This window comes from Dendropsophus ebraccatus, chromosome 11 (genome assembly GCF_027789765.1).
Source record: "Dendropsophus ebraccatus isolate aDenEbr1 chromosome 11, aDenEbr1.pat, whole genome shotgun sequence".
In the NCBI taxonomy this organism is placed as follows: domain Eukaryota; kingdom Metazoa; phylum Chordata; class Amphibia; order Anura; family Hylidae; genus Dendropsophus; species Dendropsophus ebraccatus.
This window is the reverse complement of record NC_091464.1, coordinates 722,501-736,379: the sequence shown is the minus strand read 5'-3', so window position 1 is coordinate 736,379 and position 13,879 is coordinate 722,501. Positions and strand designations below refer to the sequence as shown.

Genomic DNA, 13,879 nt, shown 5'->3' with positions numbered 1-13,879 from the left:
ATCTCTTATATATTATACCCCAGTATACATCTCTTATATATTATACCCCAGTATACATCTCTTATATATTATACCCCAGTATACATCTCTTATATATTATACCCCAGTATACATCTCTTATATATTATACCCCAGTATAAATCTCTTATATATTATACTCCAGTATACATCTTATATATTATACCCCAGTATACATCTCTTATATATTATACCCCAGTATACATCTCTTATATATTATACCCCAGTATACATCTCTTATATATTATACCCCAGTATACATCTCTTATATATTATACCCCCGTATACATCTCTTATATATTATACCCCAGTATACATCTCTTATATATTATACCCCAGTATACCCCTCTTATATATTATACCCCAGTATACATCTCTTATATATTATACCCCAGTATAGCATCTCTTATATATTATACTCCAGTATACATCTCTTATATATTATACCCCAGTATACATCTCTTATATATTATACCCCAGTATACATCTTATATATTATACTCCAGTATACATCTCTTATATATTATACCCCAGTATACATCTCTTATATATTATACCCCAGTATACATCTTATATATTATACTCCAGTATACATCTTATATATTATACCCCAGTATACATCTCTTATAGATTATACTCAGTATACATCTCCTATATATTATACCCCAGTATACATCTCTTATATATTATACCCCAGTATACATCTCTTATAGATTATACTCCAGTATACATCTCCTATATATTATACCCCAGTATACATCTCTTATATATTATACCCCAGTATACATCTCTTATATATTATACCCCAGTATACATCTCTTATATATTATACCCCAGTATACATCTCTTATATATTATACCCCAGTATACATCTTATATATTATACTCCAGTATACATCTTATATATTATACCCCAGTATACATCTCTTATATATTATACCCCAGTATACATCTCTTATATATTATACTCCAGTATACATCTCTTATATATTATACCCCAGTATACATCTCTTATATATTATACCCCAGTATACATCTCTTATATATTATACCCCAGTATACATCTCTTATATATTATACCCCAGTATAGCATCTCTTATATATTATACCCCAGTATACATCTCTTATATATTATACCCCAGTATACATCTCTTATACATTATACCCCAGTATACATCTCTTATAGATTATACTCAGTATACATCTCTTATATATTATACCCCAGTATACATCTTATATATTATACCCCAGTATACATCTCTAATATATTATACCCCAGTATACATCTCTTATATATTATACCCCAGTATACATCTCTTATATATTATACCCCAGTATACATCTCATATATTATACCCCAGTATAGCATCTCTTATATATTATACCCCAGTATACATCTCTTATATATTATACCCCAGTATACATCTCTTATACATTATACCCCAGTATACATCTCTTATAGATTATACTCAGTATACATCTCTTATATATTATACCCCAGTATACATCTCTTATATATTATACCCCAGTATACATCTCTTATATTATACCCCAGTATACATCTCTTATATATTATACTCCAGTATACATCTCTTATATATTATACCCCAGTATACATCTCTTATATATTATACCCCAGTATACATCTCTTATATATTATACTCCAGTATACATCTCTTATATATTATACCCCAGTATACATCTCTTATATATTATACCCCAGTATACATCTCCTATATATTATACCCCAGTATACATCTCTTATATATTATACCCCAGTATACATCTCTTATATATTATACCCCAGTATACATCTCTTATAGATTATACTCCAGTATACATCTCTTATATATTATACTCCCGTATACATCTCTTATATATTATACCCCAGTATACATCTCTTATATATTATACACCAGTATAGCATCTCATATATTATACCCCAGTATACATCTCTTATATATTATACCCCAGTATAGCATCTCATATATTATACCCCAGTATACATCTCTTATATATTATACCCCAGTATACATCTCTTATATATTATACCCCAGTATACATCTCTTATATATTATACCCCAGTATACATCTCTTATATATTATACCCCAGTATACATCTTATATATTATACTCCAGTATACATCTTATATATTATACTCCAGTATAGCATCTCTTATATATTATACTCCAGTATACATCTTATATATTATACTCCAGTATACTGTGAATACAGTAGAGAAAAATGTATTTAGTAGATTGGCCTTTTCCTCTTCCCCCTCCACCAATACACCCAGATTATTTTTGAGGGGACCAACATTTTCAGTTTTAAGTCTTTTGTTGTTTATATATAGACAATTATATATACCGTTCAAAAGTTTGGGGTCACCCAAACAATTTAGTGTTTTCCATGAAAAGTCACACTTATTCACCACCGCACGTTGTGAAATGAATAGAAAATAGAGACAAGACATTGACAAGGTTAGAAATACTGATTTGTATGTGAAATAACATTGTTCTTCCATCACACTTTGCTTCCGTCCCAGAATCCTCCTTGTGCAGCAATTCCAGCATTGCCCACCTTTGGCATTCTAGCTATTAATCTGTTGGGGTAAGCTGGAGAAATTGCCCCCCACGCTTCTAGAAGCAGCTCCCACAAGTTGGATTGGTTGGATGGGCACTTCTGGCGTACCATACGGTCCAGCTGCTCCCACAATGGGGTGGTGATCTGGTGACTGCGCTGGCCACTCCATTACCTAGGATAGAATACCAGCTGCCGCTTCTGCTGGAAATAGTTCTTGCACAATTTGGAGGTGTTTAGGGTCATTGTCCTGTTGTAGGATGAAATTGGCTCCAACCAAGCGCTGCCCACTGGGTATGGCATGGCGGTGCAGAGTGATCGCCTTCCTTATTCACAATCCCTTTTACCCTGTACAAATCTCCCCCCTTACCAGCACCAACCCCAGACCATCACATGACCTCCACCATGTATAACAGATGGCGTCAGGCATTCTTCCAGCATCTTCTCATTTCTTCTGCATCTCACAAACCTTCTTCTTTGTCATCCAAACACCTCAAACTTGGATTCATCCGTCCACAACACTTTTTTCCAGTCTTCCTCTGTCCAATGTCTGTGTTCTTTTGACCATCTTAATCTTTTTCTTTTATTGGCCAGTCTCAGATATGGCTTTTTCTTTGCCACTCTGCCCTGAAGCCCAAAATCTGGCAGCCGCCTCTTCACTGTAGATGGTGACACTGGTGTTTTGCGGGTCCTATGTAATGAAGATGCCAGGTGGGGACCTGTGAGGCGTCTGTTTCTCAAACTAGAGACTCTAATGTGCTTATCTTCCTGCTTAGTTGTGCAACGCGGCCTCCCACTTCTTTTTCTACTCTGGTTAGAGCCTGTTTGTGCTGTCCTCTGAAGGGAGTAGTACAGACCGTTGTAGGAAATCTTCAATTTCTTAGCAATTTCTCGCATGGAATAGCCTTCATTTCTAAGAACAAGAATAGGCATGCTCCTGATGAGGTGTATGACCTCCCTACAAGGCCCGGGCATGCTCCTGATGAGGTGTCTGACCTCCCTACAAGGCCCGGGCATGCTCCTGATGAGGTGGCTGTATGACCTCCCTACAAGGCCCGGGCATGCTCCTGATGAGGTGTCTGTATGACCTCCCTACAAGGCCCGGGCATGCTCCTGATGAGGTGTCTGTATGACCTCCCTACAAGGCCCGGGCATGCTCCTGATGAGGTGTATGACCTCCCTACAAGGCCCGGGCATGCTCCTGATGAGCTGTCTGACCTCCCTACAAGGCCCGGGCATGCTCCTGATGAGGTGTCTGTATGACCTCCCTACAAGGCCCCGGCATGTTCCTGATGAGGTGTCTGTATGACCTCCCTACAAGGCCCGGGCATGCTCCTGATGAGGTGGCTGTATGACCTCCCTACAAGACCCGGGCATGCTCCTGATGAGGTGTCTGTATGACCTCCCTACAAGGCCCGGGCATGCTCCTGATGAGGTGTCTGTATGACCTCCCTACAAGGCCCGGGCATTCTCCTGATGAGGTGTCTGTATGACCTCCCTACAAGGCCCGGGCATGCTCCTGATGAGGTGTCTGTATGACCTCCCTACAAGGCCCGGGCATGCTCCTGATGAGGTGTCTGTATGACCTCCCTACAAGGCCCGGGCATGCTCCTGATGAGGTGTCTGTATGACCTCCCTACAAGGCCCGGGCATGCTCCTGATGAGGTGTATGACCTTCCTACAAGGCCCGGGCATGCTCCTGATGAGGTGTATGACCTCCCTACAAGGCCCGGGCATGCTCCTGATGAGGTGTCTGTATGACCTCCCTACAAGGCCCGGGCATGCTCCTGATGAGGTGTCTGTATGACCTCCCTACAAGGCCCGGGCATGCTCCTGATGAGGTGTCTGTATGACCTCCCTACAAGGCCCGGGCATGCTCCTGATGAGGTGTATGACCTCCCTACAAGGCCCGGGCATTCTCCTGATGAGGTGTCTGTATGACCTCCCTACAAGGCCCGGGCATGCTCCTGATGAGGTGTATGACCTCCCTACAAGGCCTGGGCATGCTCCTGATGAGGTGTATGACCTCCATACAAGGCCCGGGCATGCTCCTGATGAGGTGTATTACCTCCCTACAAGGCCCGGGCATGCTCCTGATGAGGTGTATGACCTCCCTACATGGCCCGGGCATGCTCCTGATGAGGTGTCTGTATGACCTCCCTACAAGGCCCGGGCATGCTCCTGATGAGGTGTCTGTATGACCTCCCTACAAGGCCCGGGCATGCTCCTGATGAGGTGTCTGTATGACCTCCCTACAAGGCTCGGGCATGCTCCTGATGAGGTGTCTGTATGACCTCCCTACAAGGCCCGGGCATGCTCCTGATGAGGTGTCTGTATGACCTCCCTACAAGGCCCGGGCATGCTCCTGATGAGGTGTCTGTATGACCTCCCTACAAGGCCCGGGCATGCACCTGATGAGGTGTCTGTATGACCTCCCTACAAGGCCCGGGCATGCTCCTGATGAGGTGTATGACCTCTCTACAAGGCCCGGGCATGCTCCTGATGAGGTGTATGACCTCCCTACAAGGCCCGGGCATGCTCCTGATGAGGTGTCTGTATGACCTCCCTACAAGGCCCGGGCATGCTCCTGATGAGGTGTATGACCTTCCTACAAGGCCCGGGCATGCTCCTGATGAGGTGTATGACCTCCCTACAAGGCCCGGGCATGCTCCTGATGAGGTGTCTGTATGACCTCCCTACAAGGCCCGGGCATGCTCCTGATGAGGTGTATGACCTCTCTACAAGGCCCGGGCATGCTCCTGATGAGGTGTATGACCTCCCTACAAGGCCCGGGCATGCTCCTGATGAGGTGTATAACCTCCCTACAATTACCGGGCATGCTCCTGATGAGGTGTATGACCTCCCTACAAGGCCCGGGCATGCTCCTGATGAGGTGTATGACCTCCCTACAAGGCCCGGGCATGCTCCTGATGAGGTGTCTGTATGACCTCCCTACAAGGCCCGGGCATGCTCCTGATGAGGTGTCTGTATGACCTCCCTACAAGGCCCGGGCATGCTCCTGGTGAGGTGTCTGTATGACCTCCCTACAAGGCCCGGGCATGCTCCTGATGAGGTGTATGACCTCCCTACAAGGCCCGGGCATGCTCCTGATGAGGTGTCTGTATGACCTCCCTACAAGGCCCGGGCATGCTCCTGATGAGGTGTCTGTATGACCTCCCTACAAGGCCCGGGCATGCTCCTGATGAGGTGTCTGTATGACCTCCCTACAAGGCCCGGGCATGCTCCTGATGAGGTGTCTGTATGACCTCCCTACAAGGCCCGGGCATGCTCCTGATGAGGTGTCTGTATGACCTCCCTACAAGGCCCGGGCATGCTCCTGAAGGGGTGTATGACCTCCCTACAAGGCCCGGGCATGCTCCTGATGAGGTGTATGACCTCCCTACAAGGCCCGGGCATGCTCCTGATGAGGTGTATGACCTCCCTACAAGGCCTGGGCATGCTCCTGATGAGGTGTATGACCTCCCTACAAGGCCCGGGCATGCTCCTGATGAGGTGTCTGATGATCTCCTCCCAGACCTGGACTAAAGCAGCCGCCAACTCCTGGACAGTCTGTGCTGCAACGTGACGTTGGTGGATGGAGGAGACATGATGTCCCCGATGTGCTCAATGGGATTCAGGGGAACGGGCGGCCAGTCCATAGCTTCACTGCCTCCATCTTGCAGGAACTGCTGACACACTCCAGCCACATGAGGTCTAGCATTGTCTTGCTTTAGGATGAACCCCAACTGCACCAGCATATGGTCTCAAAAAGGCTGTGAGGGTCCCGCTACCTAATGGTGGTCAGGCGACCTCTGGCAGCACATGGAGGGCTGTGCCGCCCCCCAAAGAAATGCCCCCCCCCCCATTACTGACCCCCTGCCAGACCGAAGGATGTTGCAGGCAGCAGATCCGGCGTCTCCAGACTCTGCTCAGTGTGAACCTGCTCTTATCTGTGAGCAGCACAGGGGGCGCCAGTGGTAATTCTGCCAATCCTGGTGTTCTCTGGCAGATGCCAAGCAACCTGCACGGTGTTGGGCTGTGAGCACAACCCCCATCTGTGGACGTCGGGCCTCATACCTCATGGAGTCGGTATCTATCCGTTTGTGCAGACACGTGTGGCTGCTGGAGGTCATTGTGCAGGTGTCTGGCAGTGCTCCTCCTGGTCCTCCTTGCACAAAGGCGGAGGTAGTGGTCCTGCTGCTGGGTTGTTGCCTCCTATGGCCTCCTCCATGTCTCCTGGTGTACTGGCCTGTCTCCTGGTAGCCTCCAGCCTCTGGACACTACGGCCTCCTCCACGTCTCCTGGTGTACTGGCCTGTCTCCTGGTAGCCTCCACCCTCTGGACACTACGGCCTCCTCCATGTCTCCTGGTGTACTGGCCTGTCTCCTGGTAGCCTCCAGCCTCTGGACACTACGGCCTCCTCCACGTCTCCTGGTGTACTGGCCTGTCTCCTGGTAGCCTCCAGCCTCTGGACACTACGGCCTCCTCCATGTCTCCTGGTGTACTGGCCTGTCTCCTGGTAGCCTCCAGCCTCTGGACACTACGGCCTCCTCCACGTCTCCTGGTGTACTGGCCTGTCTCCTGGTAGCCTCCAGCCTCTGGACACTACGGCCTCCTCCACATCTCCTGGTGTACTGGCCTGTCTCCATGTAGCTCCTCCAGCCTCTGGACACTACGGCCTCCTCCACGTCTCCTGGTGTACCGGCCTGTCTCCTGGTAGCCTCCAGCCTCTGGACACTACGGCCTCCTCCATGTCTCCTGGTGTACTGGCCTGTCTCCTGGTAGCCTCCAGCCTCTGGACACTACGGCCTCCTCCATGTCTCCTGGTGTACTGGCCTGTCTCCTGGTAGCCTCCAGCCTCTGGACACTACGGCCTCCTCCATGTCTCCTGGTGTACTGGCCTGTCTCCTGGTAGCCTCCAGCCTCTGGACACTACGGCCTCCTCCACGTCTCCTGGTGTACTGGCCTGTCTCCTGGTAGCCTCCAGCCTCTGGACACTACGGCCTCCTCCATGTCTCCTGGTGTACTGGCCTGTCTCCTGGTAGCCTCCAGCCTCTGGACACTACGGCCTCCTCCACGTCTCCTGGTGTACTGGCCTGTCTCTTGGTAGCCTCCAGCCTCTGGACACTACGGCCTCCTCCACGTCTCCTGGTGTACCGGCCTTTCTCCTGGTAGCCTCCAGCCTCTGGACACTATGGTCTCCTCCACGTCTCCTGGTGTACTGGCCTGTCTCCATGTAGCTCCTCCAGCCTCTGGACAATACGGCCTCCTCCACGTCTCCTGGTGTACTGGCCTGTCTCCATGTAGCTCCTCCAGCCTCTGGACACTATGGTCTCCTTCACGTCTCCTGGTGTACCGGCCTGTCTCCTGGTAGCCTCCAGCCTCTGGACACTACGGCCTCCTCCATGTCTCCTGGTGTTCTGGCCTGTCTCCTGGTAGCCTCCAGCCTCTGGACACTACGGCCTCCTCCACGTCTCCTGGTGTACTGGCCTGTCTCCTGGTAGCCTCCAGCCTCTGGACACTACGGCCTCCTCCATGTCTCCTGGTGTACTGGCCTGTCTCCTGGTAGCCTCCAGCCTCTGGACACTACGGCCTCCTCCACGTCTCCTGGTGTACTGGCCTGTCTCCTGGTAGCCTCCAGCCTCTGGACACTACGGCCTCCTCCACGTCTCCTGGTAGCCACCAGCCTCTGGACACTACGGCCTCCTCCACGTCTCCTGGTGTACTGGCCTGTCTCCTGGTAGCCTCCAGCCTCTGGACACTACGGCCTCCTCCACGTCTCCTGGTGTACTGGCCTGTCTCCTGGTAGCCTCCAGCCTCTGGACACTACGGCCTCCTCCATGTCTCCTGTGTACTGGCCTGTCTCCTGTTAGCCACCAGCCTCTGGACACTACGGCCTCCTCCACGTCTCCTGGTAGCCTCCACCCTCTGGACACTACGCTGACACTTGCACTACCTGAGCCACTTGTGTGGGTTGTAGAGTCCGTCTCCTGCTTCCATGAGTGTGAAAGCACCAACATTCAAAAGTGACCAAATCATCAGCCAGAAAGCCTAGGTAGTGAGAAGTGGTCTGTGCTCCCCAACTGCAGGACCCTTTGTTATTGAGGGTGTCTTGCTGATTGCAGGTTGGCCCCACCCCTCTGACGTCATCGGCACATAGGCCCTGCCCCCTCAACGCCCATTGGTATGGGCTGACCTAGAGGGGGTGGGGCCTAGACCTTTAGGCCAGCCTGTTCAAATGGTCAGCAAGGGGGCGGGCCTTAGTGCCTATGACGTTATGGAGGGACGGGGCCAACTGTCGTGCTGTGGGCGGGGCTAAATGGTGTGAAGCCTCGCCCACTTAGCACAATCTGCAGTTGATAAAAGATCACTTTTTACTTGACAGTTGACAGTGTCACTTTAAGTGTTCCCTTTATTGTTTTGAGCTGTGTAATTTTACACCAGCACAGAAGGGGTTTCCCTACTGTAAGGGCAGTGAGACTATGGAGCGGTCTATAGATTCTTTACTGTTAGAGCAGTAATACTATGGAGGTGTCTATAGAGTTGTTACTGTAAGAGCGGTGACATTATGAAGCTCTATAGAGTTTTTACATTGCAAACAAGTTCAGAAAGATGGCGGCCGCACATCTTAAAAAACACAAAAAAATGAATTTCTCACCTGTCTGTGTGAGAAGGCTGTCTCTTTTTTGTTTTCAGAGCCAATCGCTGGCCGAGCGCTGTCCTGTCTGTCATTTTTTGGCTGCGGAGAACACCAGGGGAGCGTGGACAGGTAAGTATAGATGAGCACATTTGTGTAAATGCACCGAAACATTTCATGGTCTTAGTGCGCTTCCTTTAAGATTTGGACAAACTTTGCCCAAAGTTCTGTCGGCCAACTCGTGAGGTTGTTAAAATGAGCCCTGGCGGGGTCCTGTGTTAGTCTGCTGGGGAAAAAAGAAATGTTTGGTTTGTGAAAAATTTTATAAAATGTTATTTAAGGGGAACCTGTCACCCCCATTTCGGGGCAGAGCCCAGCCGACCCCCCAGTGCAGATCCATATACTTACCGCTTCCACGAAGTTCCGCTCCTGGACCCGGTCTGGCCACCGCAAGATCACAGTCCGAAGCTGTGCGCTCCCAGAGATGAGTCCGACCCCATAGAGAATTACGGCTCAGTCATTCTCTATGAGCATCGGACTCCTCTCTGGGAGCGCGGCTTCGGCTGGGACTTTGCAGCGGCCAGACCGGGTCCAAGAGCGGGACTTCGTGGAAGCGGTAAGTATATGGATCTGCACTGGGGGGTCGGCTGGGCTCTGCCCCGCCACGGGGGGTGACAGGTTCTTTTTTTAAAAAAATTACAAAATTTGGGAAACTGAACCAAACTGGGGAAGAGTTTGCTCATCTGTAATATATGGCCATGACAGGAGAAGTCCTGTGAAATAAAAAAACATCGGAAAGGCGAAGGGTGGGGGTGCTGGGAAAAAAAAAAAAAGTAAACTTCTCACCGCTCCCGGGTCTCGCTGATTGGTCTGTAATCTGACCATGTCACGTCCCCGCCTCCTCCAGCTGCAGTGTGATTGGCTGAGCAATTGCCTGGTGTCTCGCCCCCTCAGTCACTGATTGGCTGAGCAATTGCCTGGTGTCTCGCCCCCTCAGTCACTGATTGGCTGAGCAATTGCCTGGTGTCTCGCCCCCTCAGTCACTGATTGGCTGAGCAATAGCCTGGTGTCTCGCCCCCTCAGTCACTGATTGGCTGAGCAATAGCCTGGTGTCTCGCCCCCTCAGTCACTGATTGGCTGAGCAATAGCCTGGTTTTATTTATTTCTCGGGACGTCTCCTTTACTCTTCCCAGTTTCTGCTTCGATGCTGATATTTCGCTGCACCCCCGTCTCTCGTTGGTTTCTTTGTTCTTTAACCTTCCCAGTTTCTGCTTAGATGTTATTGCAGTAGTTGTGGCCATTATTATTATTATCATTATTATTATTTATCATTATTTGTTGTTTTTTATTATTTGTTACTATTATTATTACTATTTTTACTATTTGATATTATTACTGGTGTTGTTGTTGTTATTATTTGTTACTATTAGTATTTTTATTATTACTGTTACTATTATTTTATTTGATTGTTGTTTTTATTACTATTTGATATTATTTGTTACTATTGTTCTTATTTTTATTACTATTTGATACTATTATTACTATTATTATTTGCTATCATAGATCCACAATAGGTGGTTTCCTTCCTGTGTAACCTTTTTCATCTTCCCCCACAGAAAGTACAAGTTGTAATTACTGTTTTGGACTATGACAAGCTGGGGAAGAATGAAGCAATCGGTAAGATCTTTGTAGGCTGCAGCGCCACGGGGACGGAGCTTCGCCATTGGTCTGACATGCTGGCCAATCCACGACGTCCCATTGCTCAGTGGCATCCACTAAAGCCGGAGGAGGAGGTGGACCTAGCACTGGGCTCCAAGAAGTAAGGGGCCCCTCCAGACATTGGCCCTCCCACTCTGCTATGCAGACCGGCTCTCCCTACAACAACAGCCAAGACTTGGGGAACACATAGAGAGGCGGCATCAGGGGTGGGCACATGGGTGGGGGGAGGGCGGTCACATGGCTCCGAAGGGTCACATGGCTCCGGCCGGTCACATGGCTCCGAAGGGTCACATGGCTCCGGGCGGTCACATGGCTCCGAGGGGTCACATGGCTCCGGGCGGTCACATGGCTCCGAGGGGTCACATGGCTCCGGGCGGTCACATGGCTCCGAGGGGTCACATGCCTACCTGCTCTGCGCCTCGCTCCTCTATGTGTTCGACTCATTTTATATTCTCGTAAGTTAAAGGAAAACTGTGAGATCTTAGTCTTCCAGAAGGATGTGCGATGTATCCCATCCCCCATCCCATCTATAAGGACTATGCTCCCCGAGAGATGACGGACCTTCTCTTACTCTGACAGCAGAAGCCACAGCCATCTTTGTTCTCCGCTGAGATGTAAGAGGTCACTACAACAGGATTAACCTCAGTAACCTCTCCAGATTTAGCTGTATTTTATTGCTCTCCGTTCCTCTGTCTTCCAGCGCGTCTTCATCAGGACCATCGTCTCTACAGCATCACATGACATCGTGGAAATGGTGAAAAACTGCTATAATGAGGAGGATGATGAGAATAACACTACTTAATCACTGAATCATCCCGTCCCGGAGACTTAACAATTCCCTCCATGTCAATACCTTATCAGTCTCCTTCCCCCAGTTCTCAGACGCTGCTTTCTGCTGAAAACCTGTATGTCAGCTTTTCTCTCTGTCTCCCACCTCCCTTCTGAGACACCTGGTGTAAACAGTGTCCTGGCCTGCTGTATCTGCACTCTGTGATGCCTGGAAGGTTAATCCAAGGTCAAGTTACTTGTGACCACCCTGTGATTAATCCTTCTGGCATCACAGAGTGCAGAGACAGCCGGCCAGGACACTGTTTGTCAGAAGGAAGGGGGGAGGTGAGGGAGAGAAAAGATCACACACTGTATTCTGTGTTTTCAGCAGAAAGCAGCAGTTCAGAACTGGGGGAAGGAGACTGAAATGTATGGAGGGAAGTGTTTAGTCTCCAACAGGGGGGGATGATTCAGCCTGTATTTTACCTGAGCAGGATACCCCTTTAATACTTACCAGGCAACAGATAAAGAATACTGTGTATTGTTATATAAAATGCTGCGCTAAGTTACAGGCGGAAGAGAGAGAGCCTGTAACCGAGAGAGAGAGCGAGCGCCTGTAACCGAGAGAGAGAGCGAGCGCCTGTAACCGAGAGAGAGAGCGAGCGCCTGTAACCGAGAGAGAGAGCGAGCGCCTGTAACCGAGAGAGAGAGCGCCTGTAACCGAGAGAGAGAGAGCGAGCGCCTGTAACCGAGAGAGAGAGCGAGCGTCTGTAACCGAGAGCGAGCGCCTGTAACCGAGAGAGAGAGCGAGCGCCTGTAACCGAGAGAGAGAGCGAGCGCCTGTAACCGAGAGAGAGAGCGCCTGTAACCGAGAGAGAGAGAGCGAGCGCCTGTAACCGAGAGAGAGAGCGAGCGTCTGTAACCGAGAGCGAGCGCCTGTAACCGAGAGAGAGCGAGCGCCTGTAACCGAGAGAGAGCGAGCGCCTGTAACCGAGAGAGAGAGCGAGCGCCTGTAACCGAGAGAGAGAGCGAGCGCCTGTAACCGAGAAAGAGAGCGAGCGTCTGTAACCGAGAGCGAGCGCCTGTAACCGAGAGAGAGAGCGCCTGTAACAGAGAGAGAGAGAGCGAGCGCCTGTAACCGAGAGAGAGAGCGAGCGTCTGTAACCGAGAGCGAGCGCCTGTAACCGAGAGAGCGAGCGCCTGTAATCGAGAGAGAGAGCGAGCGCCTGTAACCGAGAGCGAGCGCCTGTAACCGAGAGCGAGCGCCTGTAACCGAGAGCGAGCGCCTGTAACCGAGAGAGCGCCTGTAACCGAGAGAGAGAGAGCGAGCGCCTGTAACCGAGAGAGAGAGCGAGCGTCTGTAACCGAGAGCGAGCATCTGTAACCGAGAGCGAGCGCCTGTAACCGAGAGAGAGCGAGCGCCTGTAACCGAGAGAGAGCGAGCGTCTGTAACCGAGAGAGAGCGAGCGCCTGTAACCGAGAGAGAGCGAGCGCCTGTAACCGAGAGAGAGAGCGCCTGTAACCGAGAGAGAGAACGAGCGTCTGTAACCGAGAGAGAGAGCGAGCATCTGTAACCGAGAGCGAGCGCCTGTAACCGAGAGAGAGCGAGCGCCTGTAACCGAGAGAGAGCGAGCGCCTGTAACCGAGAGAGAGAGCGAGCGCCTGTAACCGAGAGAGAGAGCGCCTGTAACCGAGAGAGAGAGAGCGAGTGCCTGTAACCGAGAGAGAGAGCGAGCGTCTGTAACCGAGAGCGAGCGCCTGTAACCGAGAGAGAGCGAGCGCCTGTAACCGAGAGAGAGAGCGCCTGTAACCGAGAGAGAGAGCGAGCGTCTGTAACCGAGAGCGAGCGCCTGTAACCGAGAGAGAGCGAGCGCCTGTAACCGAGAGAGAGCGAGCGCCTGTAACCGAGAGAGAGCGAGCGCCTGTAACCGAGAGAGAGAGAGCGCCTGTAACCGAGAGAGAGAGCGAGCGCCTGTAACCGAGAGAGAGAGCGAGCGCCTGTAAATGTGACTTATGTATATAGAACTGACAGCTGATACGATGGCTACAACCCTACATAGAGACAACCTGCACTAGGCGAGACAACGGGACCCCTGTCCTATGGGAGATATAAAGGGGAACTCCTCAGTGTCCTATGGGAGATATAAAGGGGAACT

The 13,879-nt window shown here is 50.0% G+C and overlaps 1 protein-coding gene across 2 annotated transcripts in view; it reads left to right on the top strand.

Moving 5' to 3' along the window:
• The window catches only part of LOC138767378 (synaptotagmin-2-like), a 180,792-nt gene extending 169,645 nt beyond the window's left edge, over nt 1–11,147 (top strand). For both annotated transcript variants that reach the window (XM_069944878.1, XM_069944877.1), the window contains one exon: nt 10,853–11,147. In XM_069944878.1, coding sequence (XP_069800979.1) covers nt 10,853–11,059 — 207 coding nt within the window. In that variant the 3' untranslated portion in view covers nt 11,060–11,147. The remainder of the gene's footprint in view (nt 1–10,852) is intronic.
• Nucleotides 11,148–13,879: the final 2,732 nt, after the last annotated feature.